Raw genomic sequence first — 20612 nt, forward strand, 5'->3', positions numbered from 1 at the left:
TGGATTGATTTGCTTTTGATAGTAGTATATCATTCTATTCAAATTTCTAGCATTAGTCAGCTCAAAAATTGGGATTTTTATTGCTAATTTTATATGGACATGTCTAAAAACTTTCATAAGACTATAAATTAGAACTTATTTTGTTAGAATTATCATTTTCATCTTTATGTTTTTATTAAAAAAAAAGGCGCTCTATTAATATTGATTTATATTGCAATTTTAAACCTTTTTTTTAATATCATTTTTGTAAAAAAAATCCTTACGCTACTAATCAATAAATAATTAATTCAAATAGTCAATAATAAAAAGTTAGTACTATTTTATTTTAAAAAAACTGTATAGCTTTAATTTTCTTTTTAATTTTAGGATGTCATTTGTTTTCCCTAGAAGAAACCAGTCTAGAAAGGTGTTGTATAAAACCAGAACAATCATGAAGCTGCTTGCATAACAAATGAAGTCTGATACATGAAAGAAAAATGCAAATTGAACACTAAAGAAGAATGGCAGTTGTATAAGACGATCGATAATATAAAATTAAAATTGATGGTTTCTGATTCTGGAGTCTGCAAGATGCATAGGGAGAAAGACATATAAGAACTGGAAATGATTTGATTCCTATAAAGTTTTTAGAGATTATTTTGAAATTAATTTCTTTATTTATAAAATGATCTAAATACTCTAAATAAAATTAATTGTCACTATTTTAATTATTGCTGTCATTGATATTATCAAAAAAGTGAAACTATTTGTCATTAACTGATTGTTTTAGTTATTATATTCATTTGATAAATTAAAGTTATCTTTTTAATAAATCTGACATGTTTGGATTATATGGACTTTTGATTTGATTTGTTTTTAATACGGAAGTTGAACAAAGTTCATGAGTGTTTCTAGAATTTAAATGGTGGAAAATTGATATTGTCCCTTTTGCACAAACCCTAAACCTTACATGAAAGGGCCAGATTCTTGCAACTTTAAACTTCAGCCATTGATAATTTAGTTGAGAGTTAAGTTTTGTCCTAAACATAAACCACAATTCATAGTTATAATTTTTTTGTCCAAAACTATCTTTATTAATTATACATAGGAAATTTGCATCAAGGGATAGTTTTAATAATGCATATGATTTAAGAGGACATTTTTAAAAAAACAACACATATTTTTTTGATAAATAATTAATTTAACTAGTTTTTCCAATCCATCAAATTAGTTAAGTTGATTTTATGTTAATAACATGAGTTAATGATGATTAAGCACTCGTGTGTGGATCTCAATGATTAAGAAATTAGCCCCACAAGCCGCCACAAGGCCTTCTCGCCGGCTCCGTAATCTGGGCCACAAAACCCACTTGGGCTTTAAAAATGGGATTGTAAGAAAGCCCGATAGGTTCGCAAAAGATTGTGAATTCTTTTGTGGTACCATCATGGACGACATTTTTAAGAAAGAATTTTGGTGAGTTCCAAGAAAATAATATATAATATAATCATAAAAAAGTTTTAATAATAGGCGAGTGAAATAGTGATATAGCTTTGGGTCATTTTCTATTTTTTTTTAAAACATAGGTATTCTCCTATCAAAGATAATTCTGTTTGAAACACAATCGGATATTAAATGTGAGTACATCTTCTGATAAGATTTGAACACTAGTTCACTACATTGGGAGGGATTAGTCCTCTCCGCTAAACTCAACTCCCATTGATAGGTTTGTGTTATTTTGAACTTCAAAACTTATTATTACATATTACTCAATTATTGTAAGAATTTTCGGCGACTACATTCATTCTTTGGAACATCATAATAATTCTTTCTATTTTTAACCTAGTACAATTCAAAGTAATAAAAATTAGACTAATCATTAAATCAGTAGAGAAAATAGTTACTGTGGTATAACTGGGTCCAATGCAATCGTGATTAGAAAGAAAAAAAAATTCAACCTTAAAAGTTATATTTGAATAAAGATGACATTAATCCATAAGTAAATAAAACATTGACGTATAATCATATAATTCAATAAAATAGAGTTATCAAAGCATAAATATGATGATGTATTGTTATTTTTACAATTAAAAACGATGCCATTTTGGGCTCAACAGGAAAAAATATAAAATCCTACCCAATTGTGAAAAAACCTTATTAAGCAAGAAATAAATCACATAAAAACTTAACAAGTTTCAATTTTAAATTAATAGTTTTATGTCTCCAAAACATAGTTACAATAAGTTTTTGAATAAAATTTAATCACAATACCGCATATAAAAAATAATATGTTTCATTTTATAGTTAATACGTTTCAATTTTAAATTCACAATTTTTTTGTTTGCATGATACATTTCTTTGAATAACACTTGATCACAAGCAATATAACCTTGAAATTAAAGACATTTCAATTCTAAATTAATAACTTTATATCATCATAACATACTTGTAATAAATTTTTGACTAAAACCTCATTATAATACAATGTTAAAAATTAACATGTTTTTCATTTTGCAATTAACACATTTTAATTCTAAATTAACAACTTTTTGTTAGAGTGAAACTATTGGGATTAAGGGTGATTTAATATAAAAATAACTTATCATTCCTCTTTGATCTCTTTTTCTACTTTGTAATGGTATTCGCCAAGTTTTCCATATTCAAATCTCTAGCATGATGCAGTTAGAGTCATTTCATAAAATTTTAAAATATATCTTTAAGTCATAGGACTTGATTAGGATTTTGACAAATTTAATAAATTAAATAATAGTTTAGATGATTTAAGTGTCTTTTTAAAGAATTTTTCCTAAACTTAGGCATTTTGTGAGGGAAAAAAATCATCTTCCAATAGAATTGCTTTTGATAGTTTAAAAGAAATGTTAAGAAACAGAAAGAAAATCCCTCTACCGGCGTAAACGTGGCTATATGACCAAAATTTAAAACATGAATCCTGTTGGTGGCCCTCCATACATTAGGAAAAAAAAGCAAACAAAAATCAAAATGTGTTCAGAGTCTAAAATAATAAATAATTGGGTTGTTTAAGGTTAACGTCATCAGAATCAAATAGTCAACTCTGAAGGACATCTTTTGTACCGGAAAAAAAAAGAGAGTCTAAATTAATGCTAGAATCCTTCAAAATCGGTAATAAGTACTTACTAATATATATAAAGAACAGAAAATTTAAAAAATGTTTTGGGTTTGATTCCTTATCTATTTTTTTATGCTTAAAACAATTTAGTAGATAAATATTTTAGACACAATTTTGAAAACAAAAAAAAAATGTTTGGATCATCATACTGGGAAAAAATCTAAAATGAAAAACTAAAGGATAAAAAAAATTTTAGAATAAAAAATTTAAAATTTTTTTCGTTATAACCATAAACACATTCTTTTTTTTAAAAAAATATTTTTTTTAAAAACTGTTATGAAAACAGATTATCAAACAGATCCTTTGTTTCTGTTTTTTCCTTTTGAAAGACAATCTGGTAATTAACAGTTTTAATTTAAATTTTCTCTATTTCCAGTTGTGGGGGGTCAAAATGACAAACCAATCCCAAAAATGAAGAACCATAAATCCAGCTTTTTATTTACTTATTTTTAGCTAAATACTTCAACTAAATACTTCATCTTTTGAACTTAACTGAACTAATTAACCTGACGTGTATTAAACCTAAACTTAAACTGAAATCTTAACTAAAAGTCAGTACTATGAAATAAGAGCAAATAAAAAAAAAGAAAAACGCAGACATGTCTTCAAACCTCTCTCTCTCTCTCTCTCTCTCTCTCTATATATATATATATATATATATATATATAAATGACGAAACGTGCTTTCCACAAAGTTGTTTTCTTCGTATAAACCCATTTCTAGCTTCCTTTGATCATTTGTCATTTCATTGATCTTCCTTGATTTCTATCTACTTCACAGAATAATCTAATGGCGCCACCATCAGCGGCGCTGCCAAGAGATTCACCGGCGGATACTAACTCCATCGCCTCCTCCCTCACGCCGGATAGAGATTCGGCAACAAGCCGGCTACCAGCTATCTCCTTACAACCAGCAAATATCAAACAACAGCAAACAAAATCCCACAAACTATTCCGAAAGTTCCGTTCAGTTTTCCGGTCATTCCCGATCATCACGCCGTCATCATGCAAGTTCCCGGTCTCGCTCGCCGGAGGCCACCAGGGAACCGACAAGTACATTCACGGAGGGATTAGGGTCACCGGAACCCTATTCGGACACCGGAAAGCTAGGATTAACCTTGCTTTCCAGGAAAACCCTAAGTGCCTTCCGTTTCTTCTTCTCGAACTCGCCATTCCGACGTCGAAGCTGATTCAGGACATGGGAACGGGGCTTATGAGAATAGCCTTAGAATGCGAGAAGCGCCCGAACGAGAAGACGAAGATCATCGACGAGCCAATATGGACATTGTTTTGCAACGGCAAGAAAAATGGTTATGGTGTGAAGAGAGAGCCCAGCGAAGATGACCTGAGCGTCATGCAGTTACTTCATGCCGTGTCCACCGGCGTCGGCGTTCTGCCGGCCGAGATGGCGGACCCACAAGACGGCGATCTCTCGTACATGAGGGCAAATTTCGAGCGAGTCATCGGATCAAAGGACTCGGAGACTTATTACATGATGATGCCGGACGGCAACCATGGCCCTGAGCTCAGTGTCTTCTTTGTGAGGATATGATACTGGAAACCCAGAAAATGGGAAACAAAATGTTGTTAATTATATCGGAGAAAAATTGATTTAGATTATTCGAAATCATTAGTTAAGTCAATTTAGATTTTTACACCATTTCTAGTTGGTTTGATTTTTTCAATCCATATTGCGTAATTTTTTTTGGGTTTTAGTTACTTCTTTTTGATATACACAAAATTCAATATCAAAATTTTAATTAGTTCTTGTTGGATGCCAGAAATTATATTCAAGATAGATTTTCTTGATAGGCACATGTATGTTTTTAGTGAAAGCAATTCTATTCAAAATATTGTTGGATATCAAAAGTAGGTAATTGGTACATCTTTTAGTGAAAATTTGAAGTCTAATTTATTGCGTTGTGAAAACAAATTGAAGATGGAGTATGCAATGGAGTAGTACCCTTGTTTTTTTTCTTTTCCAAGTTTTATTCAAATTTTACAAAATCTCTTTTTAATTCTCTAGATTCAAGCTAACATTATTAATTTTGAAGATGATTGTTTGAATCAATCATTATAATTTTTTAAAAAATTATATATAATATGTTATGATGCGAGGAGGGCTCCCTTAATCAAAGGGATTCGAATCTGGATGATGCACGTATGTTTGATAATAATAATATTATCTCTTTTTGGTTCGCAAAGATTTTGTTAATTTGATGTGATTGTATTTCGAATAATTATTTTGTAAACTTTCCATATTTTGATCCAATTTTAAATTATATTTTTAAAATTTTAAAATATATAAATCACTAAGATATGTTTTTTTTTAGTATAAAGCAATATAACCAAAGTTGTTAAATTCACGAGTTTAAACAAAGTCGTGATAATAATATAAATTCAGATCATAAGCTCGAATTGTAAACTCATAAAAGTTTACTTCTGTTAATAGACTGGTATTAAAAGTATATAATCAAATAATTAATATATAAAGAACGAGAACAATTTTATTTAAATATATTTTAAATTTAAATAATTAAAATTATATTCATCAATGTTAATAATTTATCACATTTAACAAAGAAAATTTTATAAAATTCATATACAAAGTCTCTAAAGATAATCAAATCAGAAAATTTAGCACGAGTTTAAGAACGAGTTAACACGATTTTGTAAGCTAAAAATGTAAAAACAGTAAACTCGGTAAATAAACTCATAAGTTTAACCAAGTTTACAATTATCATAAGTTTAAGAGTAAATCAATACGATTTTGTTAGTTGAAAATGTAAAAACGTTAAACTCGGAGAGTCAACTCACGAGTTTGACAACAATTAATGAATATAATATCAAGTTCTTTACCCTTTCATCAAAAATTCTTGAAACCCAAAATCAATATTTTTTTTTTTCAGAATCCACTTACAATTTTACACACACATGCATTCTCTTAAAAGAAAAAAAATTTGTTCTTTCAAAGGGGGTTGGCACATGGAATATTTTGATTTTTAAAGTTGAAATAAAAACTTCTTTTTATTGAATTTCTTACTTTTCAACAATCACATTACATTTTGATTTTTCATTTGAGTTAAAAGGGGGTTGGCACATGGAATATTTATTGATTCCTTTTTTATTTTTATTTTTGCCTCAATGTGTATTGATTGGAACCAAATCATGAAAACTTCCAATTGAGACCACAGTCAACACACAAAATTTTCAACATTTTTTTTAAAAATTTTTTTGGGTATTCTTTTCAGCACCTATTATTTAATCATTACAAGTGTTGTCTTCAATTTTTTTTAAAGACAGTTGACCTTTTATGCCATGGACACATAAGCCATGGTTAGAAACATGCCTTTATTGCCCGTGATTACAGAATGCTTGTGCATTTTCTCTTTCGGGTTTCTATTTAATTTTAAAACATGTTACTGAACCAACATTACGCACCAAAATTTATATTAACCCTTTTTCTTTTTCTTGTTTTAGAAAAATAAATTTTTTTGGTTTTTAAAAGCAAAAAAACTTGTTTGGTTGTTAATTTTTGACTTAGTATTTTGTAAAACAAAAAAAATAGAAATATGTTTTTGGAAACAAAAAAAATCCAAACAACCTTTACATGTTTTACTATTTTCTAATTTTCCTTCTATTTTGTCACTTTAAAAAAATTTTCTTCTCACTTACGGTCACGATTCCTGCGTTGTCTCTTGCACTCTTCTACATTGTTACTCAAGTGTCCAATCCAAGTCTCCGTTTATTATCGCTACACTCTCCACTCTGTCTCTCACCTTCTATCAATTCTCCAAGTTAATTTTAAAATGTATTTTTTTAGAATAATTATCAAAATATATATTTTTCAAAACTCATTTTTAAAAAAAAGTTTATAAAACTATCCTAAAATAGGAAAAACAGAAAACAGAAACGAACAGGGGCTGTTTGTTTTTGTTTTTTGTTTTCTTGTTCTCAAAATAATTTTATAATTGTTTTTAAGAATAAGTTCTGAAAACAAAAAATAAAAGAATTTGTTTGGATAATAATTTTTAAAAAAATCATGTCTGAAAAAAAAATGTAGAAAACCACACTTAATAGATGATAGTTGTCGCTTGTAATGATAAATGGTAGATAGTAGATGAGAAGAGAAGATTTCTAAAAAATTTTCAAAACAAAAAATACAAAATACAAAAACAATGACAAGAAAACATGTAAAAGTTGTTTTGGTTTTTTGGTTTCTAAAACAATCAACTAGAAACAAATTATCAAACAATTTTTTTTGTTTTCTGTTTTTAAAAACAAAAAAATTGTTTTCAAAACAAGAAACCAAACAAACCCACAAGTTTTGAGGCTCATGGACTAGACCATTTTGGCAGACGCCTCTTTTCTTAGTTCAAACGTCAATGGGTTCACCTAAAAGCTACGACAAGCTTTAAGGTGTCGCCGTGTCGTTTAGTTAGATGGAAATGGAATGCATCAATGGTAATAGTAATGACTAATGGGAAGCGGCATTACAACTATGTGTTTGGTTGCCTTTTTTTTTTAAAAAAAAAAAATTCTAAAAAATACTGTTGAATTTTAAAATTTCAAATCAATATTGGTTATTATACTCGTAAAAAAAAAATTACACTCAACAAACAAATGACAACATATTTTTAATAGTAATTCCTGATTACTGATTTAGAATTTTGAAATTCAACAGTTTTTTTTGTTGAAATTTTCTCTTTCTTTTTAATGGAAAAGAATATATTAACAAATATGTACAAAGGTTTTCAAAGTCACAACTCACAACAACCAAGCGAGCTTAGGAGTTCACTAGTATTAGTTGTGTGGTTGACAAGAGTGCAGACAGGGATAATAATTTCTTCTGGAGTGGGGATTCATTCATGATGATACATTGTTCCTGTTATCAGCTGATTGCACAAAAAGCTACAATCTTGATTCGAAGGGAGACCCTATGGAAGATAATCACAAATTTTTTTGGAAAGTCAATTATATCCTTGTTTTACAAAACATCTGAAATGACACACCCTACCCTCAAACTTTCATTTGATGCCCCTAGATGCCACATTGCCGTGTCATTTCTCTCACATCACCATCTCCCTCACACCATCACCGACCCTCCCTCCACCGTGGTCACCACCAGCAGCGACACCAGCAAGGCGGTGACTAGCAACTTTTTCACCGGAGCTTTCTTCTTTGTTTTCCTCCTTTTTGCCACAATGATGCTCGTCGCCGGACCTTCACTAACCCACTTCTTCTCCGATGCTGATGGGATCTCTGACACCGACAGTGTTTGTGCAAGTCATAGTCATTTCTTCACCTTCGTATTTCCTTCTCAGATTCCTCAGATGATAGACCTTTCTAATTAGTGTTCAATTAAAAAAAAAACAAAATTCTGGGTTTGAAGCAATTCCTGATACGATTCTGCGATTTCCTTTATATTTAGGTGTATACAATGGATGATTCAAGTTTGGCTTTAATGGATGACTCTCGTTTGCTTTAACGATGATGCCATGAAAAGGAAGAACGATGGGGAAGGAGTTTGAAGAACCTTTCTTCAGGGTAATATGATCTTAACTTTTTGTAATTGAAAACATACCAAATAATATCACCATCTGAAAAGACCTGTAATTGAACCAAACTGGCCCTACTTGTCATGCTCTCATAATTTAAAAATTTTAAGTCCTTAAAAGCAAAATTAAAAGTAAATGAGAATTGAACTAAACCAACTTCGATTAATATTTATTTACTTCAGTGCTGACCGCTTGGTTTGACAAGAGCGTTCTTCAGTGGTCGGGTTTGGACGAGCACGAGACGTATAGCTGACAGAGAAAGCCGCAAATTTATGCTGACAATCGTCTGATTCTTAACTTTCCATGTCAAGTGTAAGCCACATCCAAAACCAATTGAAATGTTAAGATGAAAATGGGACACGAAATAAGTAAGAAAGTGAAGTGAGAAAGTCATCTAGAAAACCAAAAGAAACATTACATTAAATATGTTCAACTTAATAGACAATTCAGAAGCTAGTAACCCCAAAATTTGCTCATCAAACAATCTGCTGTCACATTACTCCCAAGAAAAAATGAAACCTGGATTGAACACGCTAGCCTCCATCAGCAGTTTCACAGATCAAGGTGCTACCACAATCCGACCAGTGACCTGGTCAAGATCTCTCCGACCATTAGAAGTAATTCTTCTGCCCCTGTTACACAAGAATACTTTAGACCAACATGCAATTATTACAAACATATATAGACCATGAGATCGAGATAGAAAAGTGCCAAAAATAACCCCAAGAATAAGAAAAGAAAGAGCTAAACTTGATAGGAATCAAGTCAAAGGATCTTAAAAATTAAAGTTCTAAGAGGCCAGGGTTACCACTATTGCTTCCTGAAGTCATCCTGTGGTCTTCCAAGTGTTACGAGGACATACTGGATTTGTAACTTCAGGAAGCATTAACCTTGTGAAACACGAGTTGTAACTTTGGTAGGCAACAATGATAGCTATGGTCCTTCTGAGCAATTTTTATTTTTGTCTTTCAATGTCATTTCTACTAAGTTTGGGTTCTTGAGTCCAATTTACTTCAAATAATGACTTGGGGAAAATAGGCAAATATTTTTAAATCAAGCTAATAAGATTAAGTAAATAATATTTCATAAGACAAACAATCTTCCAAAAAAGAGAAAACGGACAATAACCTATAATCTATAATCCACCAAAGCAGTAGCAATCAATCAAATTTCCTAACATAAAGCTCATGCAATTGCATAAAAGTAGATCATAGTAGTGGATGGTATCAAAATGATGCATGAACCTAACCGGACCCGTGCTTGATTACAACACATGCAACCATTGTCAGTGCATGAAAATGTAAAGAAAAAGAGAAGAGAAATTTAAATAAGTTTTCAATACATCTATTGATTCGCAAATGACAAAGGTCAAAGAGTTCTTCCTTACCCACTGGGGTCGGCCTCAACAATGTTCATGTCCTGCAGCTGATGAAGAATGTGACGAGCAATAGCACCGCTGCTCTTACAAAAATGACGAGGACGGCTACCATTCCTCTTGCTCCCACCATAGATTCTCTGGAAAGCACCAACACCAAGGCCCCCCCTCAAGTAGATTTTTCTGGCCATGGAGGCTGCAATCAGCATTAAATTAAGCACAAAAAGTTATTGCAAATACAAAAGGAAATGGAGAAAAGCATAATTAAGTACAGATATCAGAATGTGCTTTGCACACTTTAGCAGTATAAATGTGCGAAGAAAAAGGATATTTACTTAGTACTTACCAGCCCTAATATAGTACCAATCAGGATCATATGGAGCCAATTCTTTAAATCTTGCAGTCTTTACCAAATCAATCCACTCAGGAGGCTCCATCTATTTATAATCAAGCACAAAGAAAAAAGAGATTCAGTAAGGAAGCCAAATTTGAACCGAGTGAAACAATAATAAAAATCATAGAGAGATATCCCTCACTGATGTCATCTTCAAGAATTAAGAGCACCAACCCAATCCCAAAAGCAGTACACTGCATAATGTAATCAAGCAAAACTAAATAGCTTGACCATGCTTCACTTTCGGGCTCATATCTTATTTCCTGATATATCAAATCTAGTTAACCAAAACATATATACAATCTAAAAAGACATTGTGCCTAAGGCTTGTAATTGATTAATAAACACAGCGCACGCATGTGCCAAGCTTGAAGCACAATGACCAAAAATTAGCCAAACCTTTCCAACAACATCCATTATATAATGTTAACAATTGAAGAAAATGAACAACATTGAGACAGTATTTAGTTAGTACAGCACGGCGTCAATCATAACAGTGCGGCATTGACCACAAACCCAAACAAAGCACGTCAATAAGATCAAATGAGCAAGATCTCAAAAACACACTTGAGAAAAACTACATAAAACACAAGTATAAAAGTACAACCAGTTAGAAACATTCCATCTGGCACAACATTGAGACAAAGAAGAAATAGGGTAGGAAGTAAGCTGTAAATTCCCCCACCTTGCCGGATCTCTTCAGATGAGCCGAGTAGGCCTTGACGAACTCGTGAGGCGAAACATCCTTAACAGTCCTCGCAGTAGCCATGGCTGAAGCAGACAGAACCGTGGAGGACGCGAAGCTGCTGCAGAGAGGAGCAACATAGCTGTCGAGCAAATATTTATCCCTGTTAGGGTTTCTCGCTTGGGTACTTACGCGCCCTCCTAAACGACATCGTTTGGAATACCTGAACTTTTGGGCCTGAAGCTGGGGCATTATTTTCGGAAATAACCTTTGTTGGAGCAGCCCAACATAGGCCCCCACCGCTAGTTGTTCCGCGTGGCTGGTCCACATTTAAATAGGGCCAGTAAAACAGATAGGGTCCTTTTAATTCTAGTTGTTCGAATTTGTATTGAGAGACATATTCATATTTAGTACTCCCTCCGTTTCTTATTATAAGAGACAAATAACTGAATTACGTTGATAAAAAAAGCAGTTAAAATTAGTTAAGAACAATTAATGTGTAAAAATATAATTTTTTTTCTCAAAAATGCCCTCATTAATAAGGAGAGAAAGCATGAGAGAGAACAATTAAATTATTAAAAGAAAGAGAAGTAGGAGGGAGAGAGAGTGTGAGTTGGAGACAATAAATATGGGTAAAATAGGAAATCAACACAAAAAAGTAGAGACAACTTTTAAGTGTCTCTTATATATAGGAACATGCAATAAGCATCAAATGTCTCTTATAATAAGGAACGGAGGGAGTATTTAACAGTATCTCGAATAAAATTGTTTCTAATAGAAGAATATCTGTTCATACCAAAAAAAATTGAGAACTGAGTTTTTCAAACCCGCATAAATCATAATATTATTTTCCATTTTAGGTGCATTTCAATTACTTTGATAATTATATTTGTTCACTTTTTTCTTTAACTAGTATTTATTTAAAACTATGTTAATCCTTTATGAAATACATGATGTAACATAATACAAAAATACCAAAACATATATGCGATCATGGATCACTTTTCTATACATTCTATAAGAGTTCAAGGCAACGATTGGATTTGACTTAATTTTAGTTATTTGAACTTAGTTTGAAACTTTAGTTTGCTAATATTTATAATTTAAATTAGAAAATTTATGAGATATTTTATTTTATATTTGTCTATTTAAAAACAAAAAAAAAATTAAAAATTTTGAAAGGGTTTAAAGCCCGTAGGCCAGACCGAAACATGTAGATTTGAGGGCTGGGCTTCAACTTTAGGGCTACTTTAAGATAAGCAGGCTTTTCAGACACGAATCATTTAGGTTAGAGTTCATTAAGACCGACCCTATAGTTAATGAAATGTAATTAATACCTAAACAAAAGTCGTAAATGATGTGAAAAAAAGGTTTTGTTACTTATTAAACAAAAATTGTTAATAGTTAGTGAAATGTAGTCAACATCTACATACAAGTTGTGGCTGACTTGTTGAGAGTGACCTTGTTAACAAAATTTAAGAAATATTTGTACACAAGTTGTAAACGACATATAATCACTGGCTTTGCTACTTACTAGATGAAAATTATTAACAGCTCATGAAATATAGTCAATATCTCTATAAAAGTTATGAATAAGCTGTAGTCAAAACAAACGAATTAACTTAGATAATTTTTTATATTATGATATTCGTGAAATTTGGTGGCTTAATTGTCATCTTTAATTTTAGCATGCAAGTGATTGTGGGATCAAATCCCACACTCACTATTTGCCCAAAAATATGGCTTGGGAATTTTTATTTTTTGAAAAATAAGGAACATGTGTTTTTGGTTAACTTGGATTTTAAAATCTCATTTTGGAATTTCTACCCACATGGTGATTATGAAAGTTAGCTTCGGTGCTCTCCAATTTTCAACTTTTTTTTTTTTATGTCTTTTTCTTGAAGCTAAAATAACAGAAATAGAAGTATAGAGAAAATCTAAGATGCTATTATGTTGGAGCTTGAGCCTTTATTGAGCTTGAATCAAAGGGACAATGACAAAACAAATTAGGCAGAATTATAATGAAATCCCAAAAAAAAAAAAACTACCAACAAGTCTCAATGGCAATTAGAAGTCATCATTTTTTACTATAAAACTTGTCATTACAAGTTGTTTAGGTTGTTATTAAAAATTTTTAGTAGTTATGTTTTTTCCAGACATGATTGCAATTCTCCCAAAAAACAACATGAATGTTATACACTGATATTATATAAAGATACAAAAACATTTGACCACCTTACGACGTGACGAACCAATATTTAAATCATCGTTAGAAAATGTGTCTATATTTAGTGCTTGATAATTGCCTTCCAATAAGAAGATAACCATACATAGGAAAATAAACTTTTGAGCAAAATGTGACTAATGTCATACGGAAAGACAAAAGCATTTGACCAAAATGTAAATTTATTTTCATTTATTACCAAAATATTTAGAAATTTCAATAAAAGACAAAAAGTTCTTAAATAATTTTAGTCTAATATTTTAAAATTTGAGATTAATGTTCAGAAATCTGATAATGATATTCTAAAGGGAGAACCAAACAAAAAGAAGTTTAAAATGACTAAATCTCAAATAAATTTTTTTTAATAAAAATGTGTTGTTATTTACAAGTCTAGTATTGTCAAAATCTATTAAAGTGTTTCACCAAACTTGATTTGAGATTCAGTAACTTCAAACTTTTTTTTTGTGAGATTCTCCGTGTTCTGAAGTTGAGATACAATTTGGTTTTTGAATATCAGTGTCAAATTTCAAAGCATCATAGATTTTGATATACCAGAGTCAATTATTTAATGACTTTTGGTTCTCTATTTAAAATATTAGCGTCAAAGTTTAACAGAAGTCTCAAATATCAATCTTTGAATACGAGATTTTGGAATATCGGTGATGAGTTGTGAAATATTAGTCTCAAATTACTCAATAACCTAGTTGGCCGAAAAAAAACCAAATTACCCAATAACCTTTGGTTCTTTATTGAAATTTTAGAATTTTAAAGTCAAAAACTGAAATTAATTTCATTATTTGGTCCTGAATTGTCAACCCCCCTAAATTAAAATGTTAAAGATATAATAAAATATTTTTAAATTGAATTATGCGAGAGTTTGAGTTTAGTGAGCTCAAAATCCTAATTAAAGTTTGGGTTAATATAACTTTTAGTCCCTGAAATTTATGTATGTTTTGATTTTTGTCCCTCAAATTTCAAACTCGTGGTTTTAGTTTTTAGTCGCTGCAAGCATAACAGAATTAAAATTCGTTGAAGTATTGTAGACAGTATTAAATGGTGATGTGGACTCACTACATAACACTTAATTGGATCTTGTGTGGATAATAGAGGGTTAAAAAAAAAAGAACAAGTTCTCAAAACACAGTTTTTTAGCTTCCCTTTTTTCCTCATTATTTGTTTAAGGAGTTGTTTATTTGAGAACTTATCTCCTTTTCTTTGTGATTAGTTATTATTAATATTATTATATTTTGTTATTTTCAATTAAATTATATTATTTTAATATGATTAGTTTGATCTCAAGTTGATCCCAGTCTAATCCACTAACTATTAAACTACTACTTCAATCAATTTAGTGTTTGATCTGGTTTTTTTTTCCCTTGAATGCACTAAATGGGAAAGGAAGGGTTAGGTAGAGATAGAGTGACAAGGTGGCATGTACCGACTGCCATGGGGACACATCAGCTAAAGTTGATGGTCAAAATTAGACTAACATTTTATGAGGTGGCATGAATCGACCATTAATTAAATTGGTAGCAACTTTTCGTTATTTCTTTGAGGAGTTGCTCACAATGCTGTGTTTTGAGAACTCATTTCCCTATTGTGTTTTAAGGACATGTTCTTTTTTTTAGTTGTTATCCATATAAAATCTAGTTAGTTTCTATTTGATAAGTCAACATCATCACTTTAACGCCATTTACTTAGCAAATTTTAATGCTGTCACACTTCTCTAGGGACTAACACTTTAAAACAGATTAAATTCTAGGAATTAAAATTACAAGTTTAAAATTTGAGGGACCAAATTTCTTGCACCGTAATTTATGTTAAACCTTAAAGTTTATTTGCTAAAGTATCAATTAGAAAAAAATTCCTTAAATCCAACTATTTATTTGCATTTGATTTTAATGGGTTTAAAATATTAAATTAGAGAGGCAAAATTTCAAAATTCACTTTTTTTTTTGTTGAAAAAAAAGTTGAGGTAAGTTGAGTCTCGGGGGCTCACCAGGGTCAGAACATACCTCTAAGCACACAAAACATTTACAGAGATACTTATAAATCGTATACCAACAAAGTCCTCACATCGGTAATGAAATTTAAACTCAGGACCTTGCGGGTTATAAGTTGACTTTTTACCAATTAGACTAACTCTTATCAATTCAAAATTAACTTTCTAGTTTCTACAAAAATATCTAGGAGCACATTCTTATTTACTGGTTGTACTCCATTTACTCTTATAATATAAGAGTTACTTAATTAATCTGAACAGAATAAATAAGCTAAATAAATTAGTTAATTATAACAAATTTGGTGTGACTCCCCAAAATATCATCATACAACATTGATTACATTATATCAGTTTATAAATTAAGTAGATTGTTAACAAAAAAAAAGTTAAGTAAATTAGTTTTGAGAAAAATAATAAATATAAAAAATAAAATAAATTAAAGTCTTATATTTAGAACTAAATTAATCTCTAGCTAACCGTTATATTTGAGGCTAGAGGAGGTATATTTTTAATTTTATTCTACTTGGTATATGCCATCGTCATTTTGATCCGAAAATGTTTTCTTTATGTCCGGTAAAAATATTCAACAACTAATCTATTTTTCACTAGGCCTCATGCCCAAAGACCTTTTGTTTTCCCCCCCCCCCCCATCCTTCACTTTGAAAAAGTACGCATTCATGGAAGCCATCAAAACAGACCGAGCCTATCAAGCCAGTTGGTTTAAGTCTTTTTTAAGTAAAAGATTGGGCTTGCATTTTAGGATATTGAAAAGAAAATTAGGTTTAAAAAGATTAGCTTTTTAGGATTTAAAAATAAAAAGGCCAATCCATTAGTATTGAGGACTAGCCCTTTTAAGCCCATTTATTTTTTTAATTATCAAGATATTTATACTATTATGGATTAGTCTTTTATGGATAAGTTTGACTTAGAAAATTATTTAGAAGAACTAATACTTAATCCATATAATTGAAAACAATTATATGTCTTGAACTGGTGGAAGGACAATTAAAACTAATTTTCAATTTTTTTAAGGATGACGGTTGAATTTCTTAGCATTTCAATCACTAAAGTAGTTAGTGAATCTTCATTTACCATCAGTTCACATGTCTTAGCAAAGTATAAAAATTCTCTTATTCTAACAAATGTTTAGACTCTTATTTATACTCATAACTACGATATAGTTTTACTTTAGATAAAAGTGATGAAAACAAAACCTTGATATTTTTATCACTGAAGAAGAGCCCGCATTTAGTGAAGAACAATCAAATATTGTTGATCTTAATGATGGTGATGAAGATGAAGATAATAATCATGTTGTTGTTGTTAATCTTTAGTTACCTAGTTTTTATTTTTCTGCTTTCCCTATTTTATTATTCTTTAGTTTGGATAATAATTAATCAGTGTTTGATGTTTTTCTCTATACATCATTAATTTATTTTACTAATATTATGATTTGAATAAAAATTTTAGATATTTTATTGTTTTATTGTTTTATTTCAAAATAATTGAAAAAAGTTTAAATTTTAAAAAAATAACATAAAAGGACCTATATTTTTAGGCCCTGAGCCTATATGTCTGTAGGTCGATCTTTAATAATATGATAATTTTAGAGTATGAGGACTTTAAAAGGCCGCCCTTTTTGGGTCCTGGCTCTTCCAGCCCCCGACTCTTATTGATAGCTGTGCACAACTTCATATTTAAGACTTTAAAAAAAAAAACCAAATGTCAGTTGAGTTAAATGGTTTAAACATACTCACTTTTTTTTCTCTTTTACCAATGCAAACATTCTCACATACACACACATATACATATATATATATATATATATTTTGATAACACAAAGATGCTCACCTTTGATTGAAAGAATCATGATTCAAAATGATTCCAATCTTCTAATCTAGGCTTTTGGCCAAAAAAAATCTTCTAATCTAGGCAGGGGTTTATTTCGGTCGTGTTTCCCCCCCTGGTTATTTGGCGTCAGGTTTTGCGTTGTTTGGGCCTTGGTTTTTTTATATTATGCCTGTATCACTATTCAATATATACTTTAATGAGGAGTCTAAAGAAAATAAAAATCTACAAAACAAATTAATAATTTAAAAATAAAATTGTATATTTATATAAAAAATTTAAGGGAAAACTAATTTGGAGGTACTTGTAATTTTATGTCATTTTTAATCAAGTCTTTGAAGTTTTTTTTTCTTTTTTATCAACGCCTTCAAGTTTTCACCGTTACATCTGTTTGCCCTTCTCCTTCAAAATCGTTAACGGATTCTTGACAGATGTTTGAGAGGACTAAGTTTGCTAACAACAGAGTTTGAAGACTGAGCAGAAGATGCCTTTCGCACTTGCGATGAACAAGGTGCCTTTCCCTCCCTCCATTTGCTTTTGGTTGCTGCTCACCACAAATCCATCCGGAGTGAAGTACAAGACTGCCGATCTGGTTCAGACCTCAAGGAGGCCTTCTCCAAGTTCGTTAACGGTGGGCTGGCATGTCTGCTGACCAATTCCGCAATTCCTAGAGGAGTGCCAAGGTCATGTGGACTGCATCGTATCGGAATAGGAGGAAATCATGGACAAGGTGTCTCGCTGGTTTTGCTACAAAATTTCTTCTTCTTGAAATCCCAAGGATGCCTCGATGGTTCATCAACTATTTCAAGCCAATTTGCATTGGTAGCCTCTATAATTTCATGAGCTAAAGGTATTGTCCCAATATTTGCCAAGGTATGCCCATTCCATATGGGATGAAGAAGATCTAAATTAATATCACTCACCTTGTTATTAAGAACTTGCATTGATTTTTGGTTGAACAACCCTTAAGAGTTGAAGTAGTGCAACGTCAATTGCAGCTTTAAACCCAATATCACTTGCATTGTGATTTTCGCTGTCGATAGACTTATGGTTAGCAGCAAACAAAAGCAAATGGAGGAAGGGAAGGACACCTTGTTCATCGTCGGTGCGAAAGGCATCTTCTACTCAGTCTTCAAACTCTGCTGTCAACAAACTCAGTCCTCTCAAACATCTGTCAAGAGTCCATTAGTGAAGAACAATCAAATATTGTTGATCTTAATAATGGTGATGAAGATGAAGATAATAATCATGTTGATGTTGTTAATCTTTAATTACTTAGTTTTTATTTTTCTGCTTTCCCTATTTTATTCTTTTTTAGTTTTGATAATAATTCATTAGTGTTTAATGTTTTTCTCTATACATCATTAGCTTATTTTACTAATTTTATACTTTGAATAAAAAAATTTAGATGTTTTATTGTTTTATGTTTTTATTTCAAAATAATTGAAAAAAATTTAAATTTTAAAAAATAACATAAAAGGACCTGTACTTTTAGGCCCTGAGCCTATATGTCTGAGGATCAGATTTTAATAATATGATAATTTTAGAGTATGGAGACTTTAAAAGACTCACTCTTTTAGGCCTTAGCCCTTCAAAGGTTAGCCCTCAACCCTTATTGACAGCTGCGTACAACTTCATACTTAAACAGGACTTAAAAAAACACTAAGTGTCAGTTGAGTTAAATGGTTCAAACATACTCACTTTTTTTTTTTTCCCCTTTTTTTCTCTTTTACCAATTCAAACATTCTTGCATATATATATTTTTGATAACACAAATATGCTTACCTTTGATTGAAAGAATCATGATTCAAAATGATTCCAATATTCTAATATAGGCAAGGCTTTATTTTGGTCGGTGCTTTTTTTTTTTTTTTTACTTTATGTTATTTGGAGTCAGGTTTTGCGTTGTTTGGGCCTTGGCTTTTTTTTATATTATACCTGTATTGCTATTCAATATATACTTTAATGAGGAGTCTAAGAAAATAAAAATCTACAAAACAAATTAATAATTTAAAAATAAAATTATACATTCATATAAAAAATTTAATAAGATAACATATATTAATGACAAAAAATTTTCTCTCTGTTTCTACCATACCAGAAGAATACATATATACATGAGTAAATATAATTTTTGATAGCTTAAATTTGTTTTTTATTTTGATTTTAATCTTTCAAAATTCAAATCATAGGTTTTAGTCTCTCAAATTTCTTTTCATTTAAAACATGGTCATATAAAAATTTAATAAAAACTGGACTATTTTGTCTATTAAAGAACTAAAGATTATATTAACTCTCTGTATGTGTGTGTCTATATATATATATATATATATATATATATATATATATCACTGAAATAGAAAAGGAAACAAGTTGCGGGAGTAAATCAAGGAAACGGAAAAAGAAAAGAACCTGTTCAAGTAATTCACACCATTGTGCGCGTCCTAGTCATTCATACATAATCATCTTAATTCCTCATCAACATTGGACTTGTACACATTATCCCCCTCTATCTTCGTCCACTTTTCATTCCAATCCTTGGATTATTTAAAATTTAAAAGATTTTAATTTCATATTTTATAAAATTATTAATAAATTGTAATTTTTTTAAAAAGTAAATAAATAAAATTAAAATACTAAGTTCTAACCATGATATTTAAAATAGCAATAAAAATATTTTATAAAATATAAAATCTGATCCTCAAAATTTCATTTCAATTTAATGGTTGAGATGGACATCTTTGCTTCTGTTTTGTTTTGGAGTACTCATCTAAAAAAAATCTCTACACAAAGAAATAGAAAATACGAAATGGAAACAAGTTGCAGGAGTAAATCATCGATTGTTCAACTCAGTCATTTTCATATGTATTGGTGTCAACTTCTATTACTAAAAAAAGATCGAAACCACAAATAAACATTGGACTTGGAAATTGATAGGGAGAAAATATTGAGAAGCCTCGAACGTAGTTTTAAAGGTACGGAACGATTAATAAGGAAATAGTGAAATACCTTGACGTTGATGATTGATCTATATATACCCATTAAAAGAAAGAACTCCGAGATGCGAATTAATTAACCTAATTAAAATAAGACTATATATTCCTAATATATATGACAACTTTTGTTTATCTAAGTTGGCAAATGTGTCCTCTAATGCAATGTAATTCAGAAGCTTTTAATGATTTCGTGCCACAACAAGTGAACGATTCTGCTTCCATACGCAACGTTTATTTTCAAGAAATAGACAGATGCTCCTTATTTCTGCGATTGGAAATGGTATTGATTTCAAATAGTTTCAAGAATCAGTTTAAGTGATGGTATAAATAAAGGAAATATGAGACCCAAGTTCTTATATGATATGCCTATTATTACTTGTAAACTATATATCATCAGTGTTCCCGCC

At 30.5% G+C, this 20612-nt stretch overlaps 2 protein-coding genes across 2 annotated transcripts; one reads left to right on the top strand and one right to left on the bottom strand.

The window, feature by feature from the left end:
• Positions 1-3913: 3913 nt before the first annotated feature.
• Positions 3914-4675, top strand: LOC114754401 (protein MIZU-KUSSEI 1-like). The gene has a single exon (XM_028943168.1). It carries the CDS (start codon positions 3914-3916, stop codon positions 4673-4675), a length of 762 nt encoding a protein of 253 aa, XP_028799001.1.
• Positions 4676-8950: 4275 nt separating this feature from the next.
• Positions 8951-11273, bottom strand: LOC114754411 (40S ribosomal protein S19-1-like). The gene is made up of 4 exons (XM_028943179.1): positions 11136-11273; positions 10403-10493; positions 10069-10252; positions 8951-9313 (listed from the first exon to the last, which is right to left on the bottom strand). The coding sequence occupies exons 1-4, from the start codon at positions 11217-11219 to the stop codon at positions 9241-9243; spliced, it is 432 nt and encodes a 143-aa protein (XP_028799012.1). The 5' UTR covers positions 11220-11273; the 3' UTR covers positions 8951-9240.
• Between the last annotated feature and the right edge of the window lie 9339 nt (positions 11274-20612).

The sequence above is a fragment of the Neltuma alba genome, unplaced genomic scaffold (assembly GCF_004799145.2).
Source record: "Neltuma alba isolate B1F8T4 unplaced genomic scaffold, ASM479914v2 tig00010134_pilon, whole genome shotgun sequence".
NCBI lineage: Eukaryota > Viridiplantae > Streptophyta > Magnoliopsida > Fabales > Fabaceae > Neltuma > Neltuma alba.

Excerpts from the sequence above, each read along its gene's own strand:
- LOC114754401 (XM_028943168.1), top strand. The coding sequence starts at position 3,914 with ATGGCGCCACCATCAGCGGCGCTGCCAAGAGATTCACCGGCGGATACT.
- LOC114754411 (XM_028943179.1), bottom strand. The coding sequence starts at position 11,219 with ATGGCTACTGCGAGGACTGTTAAGGATGTTTCGCCTCACGAGTTCGTC. Across the intron at positions 10,253-10,402 it reads TTGGTACTATATTAGGGCTG|CCTCCATGGCCAGAAAAATC; the intron begins GTAAGTACTAAG and ends TGCTGATTGCAG. Across the intron at positions 9,314-10,068 it reads GTTGAGGCCGACCCCAGTGG|GGGCAGAAGAATTACTTCTA; the intron begins GTAAGGAAGAAC and ends CTTGTGTAACAG.